Genomic DNA, 22,584 nt, shown 5'->3' on the forward strand with positions numbered 1-22,584 from the left:
AAAATAGAATGTATGTGTGTGTGAGTGATATGGACGGACAAAATGAAGAAAAAGAAAAGTTATAACATTAATTGTTATCTACTCATCATTAACACAATCATTAAGACATAATTAATTTTATTAAACTTTAGGCTATGTCAGTTTTTATTACACGTGACATGTTACGTTATATTATAAACATTTTCTAGTAACCATATGTTGTGTACTAGTCTTTTTGTTACTTGTCATGTAATATATCATAGGTCATGTTATTTTAATTATTCACTTCTCCTACAACATATAAGTATACAACAACTAATCGTGTGGCATGTAACACAATTTCACCCACCACATATAATACATGCAACATATCATGTGTGACAAATTTATTATAACATATCATATATAATAACATGTGTGACAAATTTATTATTCTAGTTATCAATAACTAGTTACTCTCACTTAGGTCACCAACGACACCACTGACTCAATGTATGCATACATGACACTATATGCATGGGAGTTCATTAACTTAGTTAACAGAACTAACTGGGTTTACTGACACAGTCAACATGATTTAACTGAAAATGCCGGGTATCACATCGGGGATTAGAAATGTTGAATGTATATTTTATTATGAAGTTGGATATTATAATATGTTTTATACATATATTTATAAATAAAAACCGAAAATTTAAAACGGATCAGATTTTTCAGGTTTGAAAAGTAACGAATGTTACAGGTTGTTGATTGAAAACGATGAAGGAGTTCGTCAATTTCTGGGTTAAATGATGAAGATGAAGAAGTTCATCAATTTCTGGGTTAAATGATGAAGATGAAGATATAGGGATAAATGGGTCATTTCAACAATTTTTTACAGGTCAAAGGAAAGTCAACTGACGGTAGGAGTCAAAAAAACCCACCCGAGAAATCCAATGGTACAACATGTGCAAATTCTTTTTCAATGGTTGATCCATCTCGCGACGATATTTTCCAGGGAGGCGAATTAGAATTTTCTCCTTAAAAATTAAGAGCTTTGGTTTGGTTTTTGTTTTAAACATAAGGGAGGGGAGAAATGCTTAATATGCTAAGCATCTTCTCTTAGAATATCCAGTTTGTCTTTGGTATCTTTGCTCATTCTGTGGTTTATGCCCCCGTTTATTTAAATCAACTTCTTTTAACTTGGTCTTGTGAAACTTCTCCTTTTATGAAAGATTTAACCATATTTGTGTGACCCAAATGTTTTATGTAAACTATCTTATAGAACTTTTGGGAGTTTATAAAACATTTGAGTGTATTTATTAACTTTTCCTTGGTATAGTCATGTCCATTTTTATCACTTAATATATGTTGAAATAATTGATTAGTCGTTTAAACACCTCGTCAATTTATTGATATTTGTCTAGAAGTGATACATTTGATCATATATGAAACCATGAGTTTTTTTTTTTTTTTTTTTTGCATGATTTCTTGTTTTGAGTTGTTAGGCAATCGTTGCACGGTTTGGCCATGGTACCTACTGTGAGTTTTTTAAGTAGCAACTAGACAATAATGCTGATGACCGATCCACGGCTTGAATGGCATTAGTTGTGTAGGTTTTGTTCGCTTTTTGAGAGTATCTTTTGATCTCTTTTGTTTATTCAATGAATGAGAGAAAAACATATAATCGGTTAACTTTCTCTAGGTGACAATTAATGGTAGATCCATGAATTATTTTCATGGGGGGTGATAGGGGGACTTGACACTAATGTTAAAGGGGGAGGGGGTCAAGATTTTCACATACGAATAACACTAAAAAACAAATTTAAGGTGCACGGTTGCCCCTTCTCTAAAGGATAGGTCCTCCTTAATAACACTTAGCTTATATGAGTCTAGTTTTTAACATTATCTTAATATGAAAATTATTTAGGCATGGATGCACCAACAACCATGTCGATTGCTATATATTAGCTACCCAAAACAATTGTCTTACCCAAATCACAAGTTTTATTCTCAACGTACACCAATTATTCATTAAGCACATTCAAATTAGTTTTCCAACAAACTCAAACAACACACAACTCACTACAAACCTTACACGTAAAACTTGGAAACCAAATCTGTTTATTAGCGAACATAGTATTATTACACAGCTATTTGCACACACACAAATGTGCACTTACTACGTGTCGATCTAAACATGTGATTATCTGAATTTTGTTTTCAGTGATAAATGGGTGAGGATAATAGCCTTCAATAATAACATTACAGTCCTTATTTTCGTTGTAACTTGTGGGGATCATGATCTTCATAACTGATGCCAAGGTAATCAGGTCCTCCATCATGCAAATTTAAATTCAACCTCATGAGAAACATGTTCTTTGTTTGACGAAGATCACGAGTTTCTCAATTCAACAACCAAATTTCATCAACTGCATAACCAATTCAATTACAACTGTTTAAAATTATCTATATACCTCTATTTGGTTGTATTCAAATACCTAAGAGTGGATTTGAGCTTCATTTGATCATTTACAATATGACTCCTTTTCAAATCGAAAATATAATTGATTTAATTCCATACAAAAATTTAAGTTTAAGGAAAACTTATGATCGATGGTATATTTAAACACGTAAACCAGTTATTGGACAATTTGGTCAATCATATTTTCAATTTGTCATATGTCTAATCAATTAAAATCAAAATCAACTTTTTGTTTTAAGTAAGAAACCACACTACGAATTTCCACCCAAATTGTTTAGAAGAGTGACTACAATCGATTTCAGTAAACTAATGATTATAACATCATACATAGTTTCTTACAAAAACACACATTTTGGTCAAAAATCATCAGGAACTCTTATATCCAAGTTGTTGGTTAAGGTATGCAATCAATATCAAAGCTAACCTACCATTCAGCATAGGGGGTTATATATTCGGGTTTCGGGTTGAACGAGTTGAGCTCAAAACAAATTGACCCAAGAACCAACCCAAATAAGTTCGGTTTGTTTGGGTTTCGGGTTGAACGGGTCGGGTCTCGGCTTTAACAAATTTTAAAAAAAATATCCAACTTTAACAATATCATGAACTAAAAAAACATATTCCAAATCGTTTTAAAACCATAATATGCAAACCATATTCTAAACAATAACATATATTATTTAGCAAAACATTAAATTTATCATACAAGCATACATAAATTCAATTAAATGTTTATAAGGATGTGACATATTTCTTGCCAAATAATGATTTATCGGCTTTTACAATTGAGATGTTGTTTGATATTATTTCCATCAACTTGTTTTTCCCTCTAATGATTTATTAACTATCCTTTTTCTTTGGATTACTTTATTACTAGGCAAACTATATATCGTGTAACCAATTATATTATTACATATTCATATCACAGTTATTTCCTCACTTATAATAACTTTTTATTAATTTTTTTTTTCAAGTAACACACATAATCTTATACCATTCAAATAAATTTTATTTAAAGCAAAATCTATTCCTAAAAAGGTTAACAGTAATATCAAAAAATCAGAACGAGTTTCTCACTACCTACAAATCGAATAAAATCACGCGTTTCACTAAAGTGACCAGACTTCACAAATTTTTCTCTCTTCTTCTTTAAATAACCACCACCATACACATGACACAATGACCCAAATTAATCAATATCGAAATCCATTTACTAATTCTATAAATATAAACGTGTAGAAAAATCTACATAAAAAAAAGTTAGCCAAAAATGTTATAAACAAACAAACAAACAAAACTAATTGGTTACCCAATAAGAAACCGCAGCCACTCACCCACCGTGCAGTCCACGCTGGCAACATACATACATACATATATAAACCCTCACAATATTATTTTATAATATTCAAAATCCTCTGCTCATTCACAGACTCAACCAGAATTCATTCACAGCCGCCGCCGCCATGGGAGCCTTCTCCGGCGAGTTCTCGTGGACAATGGAAGACGATTATCGCCTCAGAAAAGCTGCCGAGGTACTAACATTCATCTATTTAATCGATAATAATAATAATAATAGTTTATTATCATTCTCTCTTGCAGTTGTTATCGCTAGGGTTTATTGTTTTAATTGATCGTTACTAGTAAATTGTTCCTATTCAGAATTATTAGAATTGTGTTTGTTGCCTGTAGGGTTTGTGATTTTGATTTGTTTGTTTGTTTAGGATTGTTAGCATCATATTTGTTTGTATATTTGGTATTGACGCAAGAGTTTGATCAGTTATACTAGGGGTTTGTTGACTCAACAACATTCAAACAATTGATGATTCTTACAAAGAGTTTACACAAAAACTCGATGATTCGGACACAGAATTTACACAAAAACTTGATGTTTTACACAAAAAATCGATGATTCATAGTATGAATTTCATACAACAAAAAATCGATGTTTTACACTAAATCTCGATGATTCATACAAGGAATTTACACAAAAACTCGATGTTTTACATAAAAACTTGATGATTCTTACAAAGAATTTACTCAAAAACTCGATGATACACATGCAGAATTGATGATAAATTCAAAGAATTTGGTTTAGATTGCTGATTGGGATTTATTTCAACTTCTTCATTGCATAGAGGCTCAATATATTATGTTTTTTTTTCTTGAAAAAATATCATAAAAAAATTTTAGGTTTTTAAAAAATTGTACTTACTTTTGTGTGTTTGATTGTTTGAAATATCCTACTTTTCAAATATGTTTGTTTTCTTGTAAATGAGTCTTTATACTTGAATTCAGCCATGATATGGGACATTAACTTATGTATTTCTGTTTATTATTACTGTTATTGGTATTATAGACTGGCACTTCATTGGAATCACTAGCTAGAGGAGATGTAAAGTTCTCAAAACGTTTCACAATTCAAGAATTGCAAAACCGGTGGCTTGCCATACTCTACGATCCGGTTGTTGCTGCTGAGTCATCAGTGTTGGAATACCGTATGCCCGAGACACATAATTAGGTTAATGTGGCTAGCCGTGTTTGATCCAAGTCGGGTCATACCCAATAACGAGTTAGACACACACCAATTATGTATTTGTTAAGATAAGATCTATAAGACAAATACAGAACACGACACATTCAGAAAATTGGGTTTCTGAATATTTACTTGAAAGTGTTAAATAAATTAATCGGTTAATTTATTTATTCAAATAATTATTATTGGAATGATTATTTAACTATGTATTCTTTTATAAAATGGTTTATAAAAGATGGGGTGTTTATATATTTTATAAAGTATAAAATAAATAAAAAAAAAAAAAAAAAAAAAAAAACATTATTGGGGCCGGTTTTAGGGTGGGCCCCACACCCCATATCTTGGTCAAAATCATTAACATGCAAGGATGGAGGTTGAGTGTTTTACTTGACATAATACCTAACACCATGCTTCCTTGGTTTTATATATCATAAAAAGATCAAGATCATTATTTTTACAAGACTTTCAAGTAACCAAACCAAGACACAACTTTCCTTTCTTTCTTTCTTTCTAGCTCACGGCCAAGAGAAAAGAAAGGGCTCGGGTCTCGGGTTTTTCGTGTTCAAGCTTCCTAGCATAGCTCGGTGTGTGTTGGAGGCTCGGGGTATATTCCGTTTGAGGGTTTTCCTTTGAAAGTCTAGCATTCACATCATCATCTTCTTCAACCATCTACTAAACTCTTAAAGGGTTAAGAATGTAAGTTTTACAAGCTTTGATAGTTTAGCTTTCCCGTATTACTTGATCCTTACTTCGGGTTTCTAATATATAGATTATTGGTAATCTAATAACATGGATAAACTAGGTTGTTCATGAACATATATTATATAGACTTGTAATATATACACATATAAACACATGGATACATATGTTTAGTTTGCAAATACCACGCTTCCGCCTTTAATGTGACTAGTTAAATGGTTAACTAAGTTTGTAAATTCTATAGAAACCCAACAAATGGCATCAAGAGCCGGGATACGGGAAACTAAGCTTCGGGTTCTCGGTTTTATTTTTTTCCCCTTGAAAGATTTTATACAAAAAAATTAACATGCATGATTTTTCTTTGTATTTAATCTTGTTATTGTTTTTGGCTTTGTTCAAAAAAAAAAAAAAATAAAAAAAAAAAAAAATAAAACCGAGTATATGGGCCGAAGCCCAAATCGGGTGATTTTGGGCCGAAGCCCACTTGGATATGGTTATTGGGCTAACCGGACATAAAAGGGAAAAAGGTATATGGGCCGAAGCCCATTTTTGGTTAAATGGGCCGAAGCCCGTGAGCCTTTTAATTGGGCCGAAGCCCATGTGTTTTGCACATGTGGGCCGAAGCCCATAATCACGTTATTGGGTCAAGCCCAAATGGGTTGGGCTAGGCCCGATAAAGTCAAGGGGTTTTGGAACGGGTTCCTAAGACATAAAGGGTTATGTTTGTTAAATACTAGACCGAGCCGTAGACCAAGTGGATGTTTGTTTGTGGTTGATGTTGTGATTGTAATTAATTATTCAAGTTTCGGTTTGTAATAATTAATTAGGGGCAATTTTGTAATTTTGTAATTATTTATTCATATGGGTATGTAATAAATAGGTTATTTGTAATATCTTTATTTTATAGAAAAATGTATTAGGACATTTGTTTTGTAAAATAAAGAAGATTGCAAAATTGGAAGTTTGGGCCTAATTGGGCCGGGTATGGTGATAATGGGTCTCACAAGCCCATTAAGGGATTCAAGCCCAAAAGGACCTAAGCCCACCAATTGAGCCCAAATGGAAGCTTATGGAAGCTAAGGCCCAAGTTCAAGCCCAGTGGATCACAACGGGGTTGAAGAAGATGCTCGAAGCATTTGGATGCGGGATCGAGTGGGAGCTACAACATCCATGTGTCATGTGTCCCTTAGGATCGGACCTAAGATACACGCTTGTTTCGGCTAACAAGTGTGGTCTAATTTAGTGGCTCGTGTCTAGTATAATTGTGTATGCTTGTTAATTGATTGTTTGATTGTGTGGTTGTTAGATATTAGGATATCAACTTCGTCACATAGAATTAATTAACAAAGCATAAAATGGGTTCTAATAATTATCGGTAATTACGTGACACATAGTTTAATAAAATGGATTTATTAACTAGCCGTCTCACGCCCATAATAAAATGGCTTTATTATAAATTAGAATTTTGAAAAATGGTTTCAAAATATCGTGTTACTAAATGCATGTTAGAACATGATTTAAAGTTTTACAACTAGAATTATTAAAACTAAAAATCCCTTTTAAAATTAAGGATAATAAGTTAAACACCATCCTTTTGTATAACGCTTAACATATTAGTAAGCTCTTAGTGGGAAAAAGGTCACCTAACCGCGTAGAGTAAATTAATATGTTGAGGTAATATTGGCATATAAATGGGAAAAAGGTCACCTAACCGTTTGTATGTTAATATTACAAGTTGATACAAGTAGGACGACTTAAATTAGAACCATGTGAAGAGGGTCACCCAAGCATGGGGTCTAATAGGTGTTGATGGGATAAACATGCCGACACGAAATATGATTTCGAACCGGTCCCATAAACTCTAGAAGTTGCAAAAGGGTTTGCAATTGTTATGAATAACTACCTTGATAAATCGACAATGGGAAAAAGGTCACCTAACCGGAGTCGGGTTTATCGTTGGATTCTAGATTCTAATTATTAATTATATTTGGTATATATATAAAAGGGTATTAATAATTAAAAAGGTAAAACACTAAAATGAACTTAATTAAATTTCTGCAGATGGCCGCACACGTCGACGACAACATTATCCCTAACGTCCAAAACGTATCTCTCCGATCTATTCTCGCTAAAGACCGTCTTAACCACAATAACTTTTCGGATTGGTTCCGAAATTTAAGGATTGTTCTAAAACAAGAAAAATTATATCATGTTTTGGAAACACCTATCCCCGAAGAACCGGAAGAGGGAAGTGAGGTCGAATATATGAATTGGGTCAAACTTACGGAAGATTCCATTCAAGTGTCATGCCTCATGTTGGCGACTATGGTTCCCGAAATCCAAAAGGATTTCGAAAACCATAATGCGTACGACATGATTACTCAACTTAAGGAAATGTTCCTTAAGCAATCAAGAGTTGAAAGGTTCGAAACGGTTCGAGCCTTGCATGCATGTAGAATGGATGATAATCAACCAGTTTCAACTTATGTACTTAAGATGAAAAGTTACATTGATCGCCTCGCCAAGCTCAATTGTCCCATCTCAAAAGAGTTAGCAACGGATTTGATCCTTAACTCTTTGTCGAAAAGGTTCGACACATTCGTGTTAAATTATAACATGAACGGGTGGGACAAAACCATTGGAGAACTTCACTCAATGCTTAAAACAGCCGAGGCGAGCATGGGCAAAAGGGTTTTACCCATGTTTGCGATCAATGAAGGTAGATCCAAGAATCGATCTCAACCCAATCTTAAGGCTAAGGTAGCCAAAAGAAAGGGTCCTCCTATGCATCTTAAGGGTAAGGGCAAATCACCGGTTATGGCAAAGAAACAAAAGGTTATGGAACCGAGGGGTCATAAGGATGATCCTTGTTTTGGTTGTGGGGAGACCGGACACTGGAAACGCAATTGCCCGGTCTACCTAAAAGAGCTAAAAGACAAGAGGAATGCGGCGCATACCTCGGGTAATGTCTTTATGATTAATGTTGAGCTAAATCTTATTTCTTCTAACACATGGGTATTGGATACCGGATGTGGAACTCATATTTGCAATTGGTTGCAGGGGTTCAAAAAGAATGAAGACTTAAAGAAGGGCGAAGTGAATCTTTTCATGGGCAACGGTGCAAGGGTGCACGTGGTCGCTAGAGGAGACTTCACTTTATCGCTTCCAAGTGGTTTGGAAGTTGTTTTGAGAAATGTTTTGTATGCTCCTAGTTTGACTAGGAACATTATTTCTGTGCACCTTCTTAGACAATGTAATTTTGACTTTAAATTTGTAAGATCAGAAATGCATGTATCATCTAATGGTATCTTTTATTTTAAAGCTGTACCAAACAACGGTATTTATGAATTGGTTCATGATAATACCTTAAATAGCTCATTATATCAAACCTCTACTAAAAGACTCAAAAAGGATTTGAGTGATTCCTACATTTGGCATTGTCGCCTTGGACACATAAACAAGAATCGTATAAATACTCTCCAAAAGAAAGGTCTTTTGAAAACAAACGAGTTAGGTTCGTTTGATGAGTGTGAATCTTGTATTCAAGGCAAGATGACCAAAGAGCCTTTCAAAGGTACAAATGAAAGGGCTAAGGATTTGTTAGGTATCATACATACGGATGTATGTGGTCCTTTCAAGCCAACTAGTAGGAATAGTGAAAGGTACTTCATTACCTTTACCGACGATTTTAGTCGATATGGGTATGTTTATCTAATGAAACACAAACATGAAGCCTTTGAAATGTTCAAAGAATTTCAAAATGAAGTACAAAATCAGCTCGACCGAACAATCAAGGTACTCCGCTCCGATAGAGGAGGCGAATACCTAAGTGAAGCTTTTCAAAGTCATCTTAGAGATTGTGGAATTATTTCACAGCTCACTCCTCCTGGAACTCCTCAACATAACGGAGTATCCGAGAGGAGGAATCGAACACTGTTGGACATGGTTCGATCAATGATGGCACGAAGCTCACTACCGCCATCATTTTGGGGATATGCGCTACTCACAGCGGCTCGTATTTTGAATATGGCCCCGACCAAAAAGGTGGATCGAATACCCTATGAAGTGTGGCATGGAAAGGTTCCATCCTTTTCATATTTAAGGGTATGGGGATGCATAGTTTATGTTAAACGTGACACCCCAAATAAGCTTGAGGCTCGATCCATCAGGTGTATCTTCATAGGATACCCAAAGGATGATATAGGATATATATTCTATGATCCTAGTGAACAAAAGGTGTTTGTTTCACGCAAAGGATACTTCTTAGAAACTAGGTTCCTTATGGAAGGACCTAGTGAAAGGAGAGTGGAACTTGAAGAGGTTCAAGAATCACTGGATGATACACAATTGGTCGATACTAGCTTTCAACACGAGGATGTTGAAGATGATCAAATGGTTGATCATACACACGTTGCTCGCAGATCTAATAGGATTAGTCGACCTCCCAAGAAATACGGATTTCTTGTGGATGATTGCTACTTGGTCGATTCGGATGAACCGATCTCCTACAAAGATGCTATGTCACAACCTGATTGTGACAAATGGCTTGAAGCCATGAGCGCCGAGATGCAATCCATGCACGATAACCAAGTTTGGGAATTGGTTGATCGTCCACTTAACTCCAAACTGGTTGGATGTAAGTGGGTCTTCAAAAGGAAGACTGATATGCATGGAAATTTAGATACTTACAAAGCACGACTTGTAGCAAAAGGTTTCACGCAAACTCAAGGGATTGATTATGATGAAACCTTCTCGCCGGTCGCGATGCTTAAGTCGATCAGGATATTATTTGCCATTGCAGCTCATTTTGATTATGAGATATGGCAAATGGATGTCAAGACCGCTTTTCTAAATGGATATCTTGAGGAAGATGTCCATATGGTTCAGCCTGAAGGTTTTGTCGATCCATCTAATCCTGATAAAGTTTGTAAGTTAAAGAAATCAATCTACGGGTTGAAACAAGCATCACGGATGTGGAATCATCGTTTTAATGAAGAAATCAAAGCGTTTGGTTTCGTCCAAAACGGTGATGAGGCGTGTGTGTATAAATGGGCTAGTGGGAGTATAATCATTTTCCTTATTTTGTATGTCGATGATATACTTTTATTTGGAAATGATATACCAAGTATGGAAAACGTTAAAGCGTGGTTAAGTAGTCGTTTCTCAATTAAGGATCTTGGAGAAGCGACATATATCTTGGGAATAAAGGTCTATAGGGATAGACAAAGGAAATTGATCGGACTCAATCAAAGTGCGTACATTGATAAAATCCTGAAAAGGTTCAGGATGGAAAACTCTAAGAAAGGTTTGGTACCTATTCCTAGAGGAACCGTGTTGAGCTCATCCCAAAGTCCTAGCTCTAAGGAAGAGCAGGATAGGATGAAGCATGTTCCTTATGCTTCGGCAATAGGATCTATTATGTATGCAATGATGTGCACTAGACCGGACGTCTCGTATGCTTTAAGCATAACGAGTAGATACCAGCACAACCCAGGTGACAGTCATTGGATGGCTGTCAAGAATATATTAAAGTACCTTAGAAGGACTAAGGATATGTTTTTAATATATGGGTCTGGTGAGGAGGAACTCGTCGTAAAGGGTTACGTGGATGCGAGTTTCCAAACTGACCGAGATGATTCTCGATCACAGTCGGGATATGTCTTCATTTTGAATGGAGGCGCTGTCTCTTGGAAGAGTTCGAAGCAGGATGTTGTCGCGTTATCCACTACAGAATCTGAGTACATCGCCGCTTCAATGGCAGCCCAAGAGGCTGCATGGATGAAAAAGTTCATCATGGATCTAGGGATTATCTCTACCATTCAGGAGCCCCTAGAAATATTCTGTGACAATGAGGGTGCTATTGCACAGATCAAGGAGCCTCGTGCTCATCAGAAAACGAGGCACATTGAGCGCAGATTCAACTACATAAGGGATGAAGTTGAAAAGAGAAAGATATGTATTCATAAAGTTCATACCGATCAAAATATTGCGGACCCACTCACGAAGCTCCTCGATAGGCCAAAGCATGAGGGTCATGTTTGTGCATTAGGACTTCGGTATTCTAGTGAGTGGATTTAATCTGTGTTTAGTGTTTGTATAAGAACGAATGTAATGGGTATCTCATGAAATTAATTATGTTTTAATTATTCAATGAGTTATGTTCTATATTTGCATGTTTAATCCATGAATGACTTATGTTGTTCTAAACGTCCGTAGTCGATCATGCTTGTGGGAACAAGTATGAAGGTAAGACTATTATGAACCCGGATTGGTTGATATTCATGTGATGAATATAGGGCATAGGTTTGCCACCAAGGTTCATAGATATTTGTGGGATACAAATATTGGACATGATCCGCTCTCAAGGATCACTGCATGGAGTTAGTGCAACTGATCATAAGTAATCCTTGAGTAAAGGCGAGTATCATTGTGTCCTTTGACCTGAGATGCATATTGGATCTTGTTCCTCATCAAGTCTGATAACTTGACTCTCTTCTTTGTTTTTCGGTAACACGATGACGTAAAAGAAAGAGCTCAGATATCATACGAGATGTCAACAAGGATGTATGCAGTCAAGATGGGATTTGTTCCTCTTATGTGTTGAGAGTTTAGATGTCTAAGGCCTGTTAAGTTAAATCAATGAGAGAATGATCAGTCTGTGTCTCTTCGATTTGACAGGACATCTAGCAACAAAGGGATGTAATGATAAGACTTACCTATATCATATCAAGTGTGGACTTGAAGGGGATGATGTTATTGAATGGCACTTAGTCAAACACACTAGGGGTGGTGACCTGTTTGTTAGGCGGTATTCACCATTAGCATTAACTTCCTATGAGTCTCGTGCAAGTGGGAGATTGTTGGAATACCGTATGCCCGAGACACATAATTAGGTTAATGTGGCTAGCCGTGTTTGATCCAAGTCGGGTCATACCCAATAACGAGTTAGACACACACCAATTATGTATTTGTTAAGATAAGATCTATAAGACAAATACAGAACACGACACATTCAGAAAATTGGGTTTCTGAATATTTACTTGAAAGTGTTAAATAAATTAATCGGTTAATTTATTTATTCAAATAATTATTATTGGAATGATTATTTAACTATGTATTCTTTTATAAAATGGTTTATAAAAGATGGGGTGTTTATATATTTTATAAAGTATAAAATAAATAAAAAAAAAAAAAAAAAACATTATTGGGGCCGGTTTTAGGGTGGGCCCCACACCCCATATCTTGGTCAAAATCATTAACATGCAAGGATGGAGGTTGAGTGTTTTACTTGACATAATACCTAACACCATGCTTCCTTGGTTTTATATATCATAAAAAGATCAAGATCATTATTTTTACAAGACTTTCAAGTAACCAAACCAAGACACAACTTTCCTTTCTTTCTTTCTTTCTAGCTCACGGCCAAGAGAAAAGAAAGGGCTCGGGTCTCGGGTTTTTCGTGTTCAAGCTTCCTAGCATAGCTCGGTGTGTGTTGGAGGCTCGGGGTATATTCCGTTTGAGGGTTTTCCTTTGAAAGTCTAGCATTCACATCATCATCTTCTTCAACCATCTACTAAACTCTTAAAGGGTTAAGAATGTAAGTTTTACAAGCTTTGATAGTTTAGCTTTCCCGTATTACTTGATCCTTACTTCGGGTTTCTAATATATAGATTATTGGTAATCTAATAACATGGATAAACTAGGTTGTTCATGAACATATATTATATAGACTTGTAATATATACACATATAAACACATGGATACATATGTTTAGTTTGCAAATACCACGCTTCCGCCTTTAATGTGACTAGTTAAATGGTTAACTAAGTTTGTAAATTCTATAGAAACCCAACAATCAGCTCGTATGCTAGAGTTTGAGCATTCTGACTCAGCACCAGTTATAAAAACCGACCATCTAGGAAATGTTAAAGAGGATCTCGTTCCCGTATGTGTCAAGAGAAAGCCTGAAAGCATCCGAAAACGTTTCTATGCATTGCAAAAGAAGATAAGGCTGGACCACCTGCCAGCTGAACCTCCTGTTTTAGACATTTGTGGGCCCCTTCAAGATGAGCCTGTTGACATTTTGACTTATGAACCTGCTCATAACACTGGCATTGTTAATCTTGATGTTAATCAGTATGAAGAAGAATCTGATGGATTTGAAGAGATTCTTGAGTTACTTGAAGCTAAAGGACCAGAATCATTACCCCCCATTGATGAACCTAAATCTGAGAATTTTGATGAATATCCTATAATCCAAAACATGCAAAATGTTAATCTTGGTGATGCTGAGCTGGAAAACCAAATGTGTTGTGATGGCATTACAACTGGAGTGACTAATAGTACCAACTATTTGATAAATGACCTTTTTGACCTCACTATGGAGGAGGATGGTCTCCCGTTGATGGATGCTGATGGTAACTTAATCGACATGACATATCTTGATGATATGAGCTCTCGTTGGCTAGATTCTCCTAATGCTAAACATGATACCGTTTTAGCAGACGAGTTTCTTGATAATAATAACTATAATAAGGGTCAGAGTGAAAGTGACAATCTGGAAACAAAAACTTCAGATGGTTTATTGATGGCACCATTTAAACCACTGGTGACATCAGCGATCATCTGCACTTTAAACACCAAGGACCCGGATATACCTAGCAATGATGATGTGTTTCTGTTGAATCTTGTTCCTTCTACATCTCAAGAAATGCGAATGGATGCTTTCAAATCTCCACTGCCAACTCAGTCAACTTCCAAATCTAGGGTTTCAAAGCAGATAATCCCAAAAAGTAACCGATATGAACAGCCCCAGTTTTCTTCACCGATAATCGGTTCACAATTCCGTTCAGAAGTACAAGTGGATCACAGGATTAAACAGGATTTTTGTAATGAAGATCGGTCAGCAATAATATCTAGAAGCAATCTTTTTCCTGCATCTGAGAAAGTAACTGTAAAATCTGATCAGGATACGCATAATATCAGTTCTGTAAGGACTGTTGTTGATAATAAAACAGGCGGTTCTGATATCTTTACAAACCATGCTCAGTTCAATCCTATGGCTGCTGTTCAACAAAAAACATTACATCCTGACTTAGTCCCTTCAGAAGTGAATAATTCATGTTTTGTTGAAAGAAATTTGCCAATAAATGAGGAAGCAATTTCATCTCAAAGTGATGATGATGGTGATTATGATCATGATATGCCTAGTTTTTCTGATGTTGAAGCGATGGTAATTGTTTTTTAATCTATTTTTAGTTCTAACTACATTTATCTTTTATTCAGTTATTACATTTTTTTTTTACTTTTGTAATTTTGCAGATTATTGATGAGGATGCCAGTCTAGATGAACAACATTTATATATGAATCGAATTGGGAGTTCTGAGCTTCTACAAAGTATAATCTTCATCTTAAATATAGCAAAAATATGAATTTTATTTTATCATGTAGATTCAGTTGATCTTAAAACTAGGCCTGTAAACGAACCAAACGTTAAGTGAACCCTTCATGAACTGTTCGGAGGGAACTGGGAAGTTCATTTTAAAAAAACAAACGAACGTGAACAAAATAATTTGTTCATTATATTAAATGAACGAACATAAATATATGTCTCATTCGTTCACTTATGTTCGCGATCATTTAATTTAGATTGTGTTCGTTACCTTACGTTTGTTTAAGTTCATTAATATATTTATTTAAATTATATAGGCCGAGACAATATAGTCTAATTTTAGTAACCGTTTATGCCCAACACATTGTTCACATTTAAACATGAACATTTTCATTTTCTTAACGAAAGAACTTAAACTCGAATAAGAAAACCCCATTTGTTTAGTTGTTGGTGTTTGAATGTTTGTTGGGCTAAAGCTAAACGAATGAGCATGAACATGCTCTGTTTGTGTTTGTTTAGTTCGTTTACACGCCTTTTCAAAATGGATGTCATTTAGAAAATCTTATATCATATATCTGACTTAATTTGCAGCCTTTATATACGAGAATGCAGAAGCACGAAAGGCAATCATGAGACTGGAACAAGCTGCTAATGCGTTTGTAAAACGGGATATCAAATCACATGGAGCTTTTGCTATTTTACAAGGGAGGCATGTGAAGTATTATGTCAAGAAACCAGAGGTAAAAACGACAATTTTACAGCTGATTTCTTACATTTGATTTTTATGAATGTGTGTTGTGATTTTAGGTTTTAATCGGAAGGGAAACCGAGGAATTTCATGTTGACATTGACTTGGGAAGAGAAGGCCAAAACACTAGAGTATCTCGACGGCAGGTAAAGCAGTTGATCATATATTATCAAATACAATGATTTTCAAATTTATGACAATTATACCATTCCTGTAAACATTGGATTAAGATATGCGGGTTTGGAGTATAAGGAGAAAGAGAAGGGTATAACGGTCATATTAAATTGTATTTTGTGAAATCGCAAAGTAAGAAATTTAGGTCTTATGAACAGGTATATTTATCATATATACCCCAACAGAAAAATCAGAATATCAAATATAATCATTTTTTTTTAATTTATAACATTTGTATTCATCACCTTAACCTTGGATTAAGATATGAGGGTTTGGAATATAAGTAGAAAGAGAAGGATATAGTAATGGTCATATTATAATTGTATTTAGTGAACTCAGTAAACATGAAATTTTAAGTATTTTGGATGGGTATATTTAATATGAATTTATTTGGTTGGGAAATATAATATTATGTATGTTTCAAGAATCACATAATATAAGATTTTATCATAAAAAATTAATATTTGTCAGAATTTCAGGCAATTTTACACATGGATCATGAGGGTTCTTTCCATATGAAGAACCTTGGCAAATATTCAATATTCATAAATAACATTGAATTGGCAACCAACCAGAGTATTACATTGACTTCAAGTTGCCTAGTTGAGGTAATTTTAGCAAACACTTTGATTCAAAGTTATTATTATATTCAGTTTCTTAATGTTATATAAATGTTACTAACTGTGATAAGCTTTATCTACAGATAAAAGGAATGGCTTTTCTGTTCGAGACAAATAAATCGTTAATAAAACAGTATGTCAATAGCACGAAGAACAAAATCGTTAAGGTAGATAGTTAAATCATTCAAGTTTTTTCCCCTCTTTTAAGTGAATTGAGAAAGTGCTACTTTTTAACTGCACTTTCGGTCATGGTTTAGTGCTACAATGATTTCGTTTATTTTTGTTTACTTTTTTAACAACCTTCTTAGAGAATTCTTTTTTCTTGAGTCAAGTTTTATGCATATTCATCATGTTCAGTTTGTATTTTACATAGCATTTAGAATTTTATGAAATTCTGTTGAATGTGGAAAATTTGATGGTTTCTTGAGACGTAGAAGCTTATGGTTGATAATCTTTATGATGGTGTAACATTGAACTTATGTCATTGGTATATATGTGTGTGTGTATTATGTGGGACAACATAATGGAAGAATAAGTGTTTTTTTGTCCACATCACAAAATTTGGTCCATTTAATCTCAATTGTGATTGGGCTAATTTAGAGGTGCACAAATCGGGTTCACCTTGAAAACCCGAACCGGTTCGGAACCGGTTTTTTCACACTGGGTAGAAAATGAAACCGATGCCTAGAAATGCAAACTTTTAGGAACCGGGTAGGGTTGGAACCGGACCGGTTATTACGTAAAAACCGGTGGACCCCGAAACAAGGTGGTGAATATTTAATGATAATTTTTTCGGCCGCCTTAATATTTGATGCGTTGTCAAACGAAATCGAAAATATTTTATTTCTCAAATTGTAAGTCGTTATAACTTCATCAAGCAAGTCAAACAATTTTTCAGCGGTATGTGGGTACGTGAAGTTTTCAAAAGCTATGGTTCGTTTCATCAGTTGCCATGTCACCGGATCAACCCAATGAGCGGTGACACATATGTATGATTCAGGCAACCCGTGTGGTGCCGACCAAACATCGGTAGTTAAACTAACCATGGCTTCTAAAGAATGAAAAGACTCGATTAACTCTTTTTTAGCACACTCCCACAACCTGATACAATGACGTCTTAAGGTAGTACGACTTACATGTGTGTATCGCGTTTGTAGAGTTTCGCGAATCAACGACGTCAAATCCGGGTCATCAAAGTGGTTAAACGGCAAACCTCGTTTAATAACGAACTTTGCCATTCTATCTTGAACTTGAGTCGTGTTGTAACGAAATAGTGTACCATCTTTACCCAAGTCAATTTGATCGGTCGCGCCAATCCCTTTCAACGCCTTGCAATATGGCTTCTCGATGTGCTTTCTCAAAGTAGAGTTGGAATCGTGCTTTAATAGTGAACCACATAGTTTGCAACGAGCCTTTTGATAACCTTCGTCATCCACAATCAAATCCCAATTCTTCCATATGTCTTCGTTGCGGTTATGGTTGATTACCGTAACAACCCTTGGGTCCTCCGTAACAGGAACGGGGGCAACAAAAACACTCTTCTTAGCCTTCTTGTTAGTTTTTTTGATGGGTGCCATAATAATATTTAGTTGGATGGTCGGGTAACGGAACGGGTTTGCTAAAGGAGTAGTATTTTAGTTTGTTTTTGAGTTTGGTGGTGAAACAAGTGGTGGAAAACAAGTTATATATAGGTTTCGGGCATCAAAAACCGGTTCCAACGGCTATATTACCGTTGGAACCGGTTACAACGGCTCTATTCTCTCTCAAAAACCGGTTCCAACGGTTATATTACCGTTGGAACCGGTTCCAACGGCTTTTTTGTGTCTCAAAAACCGGTTCCAACGGCTATATTACCGTTGGAACCGGTTCCAACGGCTAATTTGGCCAATGTTTGACTAATCAAAAAAACCCGCCGGAACCGGTTTTTTCGGGTAGGAACCGAACCGGGTAGGAACCGGGTTGGAACCGATGGGGACATACAAATAGGAGAACCGGGTACGATTTTCGGGTACAAAAATACCCAAACCGAGTATTGGGCCAACCGGGTAGGAACTGGAACCGGTTCCGATTCGGTTCCACCAGTTAGGTTCCGGAACCGGTTTTTTTGTGCACCTCTAGGATAATTATGATTTGTCGAGAAAAACAAGTTGCCGAAAGGTTTTGATATTGGTGCAATTGATTTTACTCGGTTTTGGTTTTGGCTTTGCTTAATCGAATTCAAAGTGTTTTGGCTCGTACCATCTAGAGTTTGAAAGCCTAATCTTGATTGGTTTTCGTTGAGATCTATATGACTATTTCACTTATAGATGCACAAAACAGTTGACTGGTTTTCAAATAACCGGTTTGGCCAAAGACCGGTTTGGTTAATAATCGGTGTTTGTATCTCGAAAACCCTAGCTTGTCAAACCTGTTAGGTTAAATACTGAAACTGGTTAAACCGGTATTTTAATAAAAATAATTAAAAAAACCCTGAAAAATTGGTTTTGATTAACCGGTTTTAACCGGCTTGATGCATACATCCTTTGTATAAAATGTTATCTACTCAGGTATTGGGCAAGTGTTTGGGTATATTTTTGAGGTTCATATTATCTACTCAGGATTCCTAGTTATTTATAGTATAAAATGTTAGTATTTCTTAATAACGTGATCTAGTCGGCCCGGGCTTTTAATATCATGATAGTCGGTCCGTGTTTTTAATAATATGATCTAGTTGCCCGAGATTTTAATAACTTGATCTAGTCGGCACGGGTTTTTAATATTGTTTACCAGTTGGTTGTGATCTACTTGGCATTTTTACGACCTAGTCAGAATGTTCATGATTTACTTGGCCCAACATAGACATGAATGCAGTCGTCGGGCCGACTGCTTTGTTGGCACTTAGATTTGATCAGAGGAGACTTTATTGGCTACACAAACTAGTCGATGGACGCGTGTTTGTTTTTTATTGGCTACACAAGGTCGTCGTTTTGAATAATTAAAAAGTCATTCAGCCTGTTTAGTAATGGATATTTTGGATGATGTTTGTAAATGATGGATAAAGTTGAAAAACCATTTTATAAAATGGATATTATTGGAAATTTTCCATTAATAAATTATTAATTATTTTATGTCACATACTTTAAGGCGGCTTTGAAGTGAGGAAAAAAGGCAGAGGATGGATGACAAATGGTCAAACGAGAATTATGGGTTTCATATTCACCATCATCACATATTGATTTAAACTAGACGGGTGCCCGCGCGATGCAGCGGGTGTTTGAACTTGTTAATCACGTAATAAATATAAGTGTTTATGGTACGGTTAAAACCTTGAAATCGTTTAAAGCGGTCATTGGTTTGACTTCTTTTTTCTTTTTATTTTTTACTATCGGTTTGTTGGTCGGTTCCAAAATGTTCAAAACGTAGTGAACGGTTGGTTCGCGGTTTATACTGGCAACCGGCCATATGAAACCAGACCAGACTGTAAATGTTAAATGCATTTTAATGTTTTTTATTATTAATTATTAGATATGTTTTGTAATATATATTAGATATAATTAAAATTTATTTGAATATAATCTTTTATTACAAATAACTTGGCTATACAACTTCAAATTGACCTAATTGCAGTATGATTCATTTTGTGATATTTGTTGTTATTATTTCACGTCCTAGATCTTTCATTAATATTTACCATTTATGTGGCTAAAATTATCATTTTTTTTATTTATGATCCTCTCAAGTATCATATTATGTTGGTGTTTAATTAAAATTGATGGTACATTTAAGTTAATAATTATTTTAAACTAAATTTATTATTAAATTTTAAACCGTGAAACCAAACTGGAACCAGACCGTTAGTAAAGATTCGGTTTCAACTTTCAATGGTTGAGTTTGGTTTTGGACGACAAAAAATCAGTATTAACGGTTGGACTCACAAATTTAACTTAAAAACCATCAAAACCGGCACTGAACATCCCTACGTAACATATTAATTTATTTAAAATGAAAAAAATTATAACAATATCATATCAAAATTAAAGAGAATAAAATTCTCGTTTTTATGGTGTAATTTTTTATAAAAATATTAACGTTTGAAAAGGCTTTAGTCGTTTAAAAATCATGGGTGAGAAGTTAGTTTACAACTTAAATTAAAAACATAATATGGTTAAAGATGAGGGACCAAACTTGTAAGTTGAATGGATTGTGTTTAAAAGACAAATTTACCCTTACTAACACATGTACCTCATGCTTTAAATGTTGTAAATTACTTAAAAATGGGTGTCTTAATTTGTCATTGTTTGATGTATTATATATAGTATAGATAATAATAATAAGTTGTTTGATTGAAGTGAAGCACTTTTTACCCGACTATCATGTGCGTGCACCATTCCCGTGTCTCCCACTGCCCCCCATAATATCAGATTTTGTCCCATTCCTTTATATTGCTTCATTTGGAGTTATATTCATATTATAATGTCTATCAGTGTGTATGTATGAGTCAAGTCTGTAACGTCAAAATCAATATGAACGGTTGATATCCCGTATCAGGAATATTCATTTGGAGTTAAATATTGGGTAGTTCCAAACGTTGTGAAAAAAATAATGTATTAAAATCGAACATGATTAACTGCGGGCGGGTTTAGTTGATAGGGTTGAACCGACATTTGTTTGACATGACAGTTTTTTATGACGTTTGAAATAGTGAACCGGTCCAGTAGTTGACGTTTTAAGCTAACAGTGTTATTAACATTGTTTTTCACAAATTAGTGAGGTTACAAATACAAAGCTTATTCAAATAGTACAAAGTTTTTGTATGCTAATTTAGGATGATTTAATGTTATATTTCCCGATTATTAAACTAAATACTACCCCTTTAAACAATCTTTTTAGTGTTTCTGTTTTCTTAGAAAAACAATATAGATTTTACCTTTTAGTTATAAATAGTATGACCATATATCATTTAAATTTTATGTTATACAAAATACCTTTTAGAATTGGTTATGACATCACCTATTTTTTACAAAGGTTCAACCTATCCGATTAACGAATAAGTGGCGTGATCGGTTTAAAACCGGTCCAGGTTTTAACGCTTTGATAACAAGTTAGAATTTAAATATGCAAAATGGAAAGTTAACTTAAGAAAGTCCAACATGTCGCAATAACTTAAAACGTATTACTTTTATATATTTTCACATAATAAGTTATTATTTAATAATAACATTTTATCTATTCTTAAAACAGTTAATACTTTTATGATTTACTTTTATTATTAACTGTTTGTAGAAAGTAAAATTATCAATAATAATATATTACTATGCCGACTAAATAGATGTGCACATGATATAAAATGTCGCTATCCGTTATCTACTCTTTATGCCGGCCACTCTGATAGGGTTTGTTTATAACTTTTTTTTTGTCATTAGAATATACATAAATGAAATGGAGAATGATGGGAATATGGGAGATTTTCTTCAAAAAAAAATGGTTTTTAGCCATTTGACAATAAAGTAAATGGTATGTAAGTGTCTAGTCATCTTAGATGGCTGGATTGAATTCTTTTCTCTTAGTTTCTAGTGGTAATCCTCGTGAGGAATAACGTGTAAGTAGATGGTGACTGAAACAACCATTTAAGATGACTAAATCTAACTTTATTCCCTTTGTCACGCGACGACATAAGATGAGACAAGCTATTTGAGATAGCTGGTTTGAACTTATATTTCCAATCATGGCAAGTCACGGGTGCACTATTTTTGAAGATGGCAACATGATTTGCACGGACTTTTTTCAACCCCGAACACAACCCGGATGGTGTTTCCCCATCGTGTAGTCCATCTCCCACTCGATAAAATTTTGGTGATTAAGGAGAAGTTGGCCAGAGATGATTTGTTCTCTCTCTTGCTTAGTGTCGACTACGAATGGCACGCCTGTCAAAGGAAAATTAAGGTGACTGGAACAACCATTTAAGGGATGTTTCGTGATTTTCAGGTCGGGTTTCGTGA

The 22,584-nt window shown here is 34.9% G+C and overlaps 1 protein-coding gene across 3 annotated transcripts; it reads left to right on the forward strand.

The window, feature by feature from the left end:
* Positions 1–13,532: 13,532 nt before the first annotated feature.
* Positions 13,533–16,957, forward strand: LOC143584305 (uncharacterized). 3 transcript variants are annotated; one of them, XM_077066389.1, is made up of 6 exons: positions 13,533–14,904; positions 14,994–15,069; positions 15,656–15,804; positions 15,872–15,958; positions 16,466–16,594; positions 16,690–16,957. In XM_077066389.1, the coding sequence occupies exons 1-6, from the start codon at positions 13,537–13,539 to the stop codon at positions 16,783–16,785; spliced, it is 1,905 nt and encodes a 634-aa protein (XP_076922504.1). In that variant the 5' UTR covers positions 13,533–13,536; the 3' UTR covers positions 16,786–16,957. The 3 variants fall into 3 exon arrangements, with proteins under 3 accessions (XP_076922504.1, XP_076922510.1, XP_076922517.1); XM_077066395.1 differs by having other exon boundaries at positions 15,656–15,789; XM_077066402.1 differs by lacking the exons at positions 16,466–16,594; positions 16,690–16,957 and having other exon boundaries at positions 15,656–15,782; positions 15,872–15,960.
* The last annotated feature ends 5,627 nt before the right edge of the window (positions 16,958–22,584 follow it).

Source organism: Bidens hawaiensis, unplaced genomic scaffold, assembly GCF_021521415.1.
Source record: "Bidens hawaiensis isolate Kalapana, Puna unplaced genomic scaffold, B.hawaiensis_p1.1 tig00001521_1, whole genome shotgun sequence".
Classification (NCBI taxonomy): domain Eukaryota; kingdom Viridiplantae; phylum Streptophyta; class Magnoliopsida; order Asterales; family Asteraceae; genus Bidens; species Bidens hawaiensis.

Bases quoted from the DNA above. Each gene is read 5' to 3' on its own strand.
- LOC143584305 (XM_077066389.1), top strand. From the start codon at position 13,537: ATGCTAGAGTTTGAGCATTCTGACTCAGCACCAGTTATAAAAACCGAC. The intron at 15,805-15,871 runs GTAAAAACGACA...TTGTGATTTTAG, and splicing joins ATTATGTCAAGAAACCAGAG to GTTTTAATCGGAAGGGAAAC. The intron at 16,595-16,689 runs GTAATTTTAGCA...CTTTATCTACAG, and splicing joins CTTCAAGTTGCCTAGTTGAG to ATAAAAGGAATGGCTTTTCT.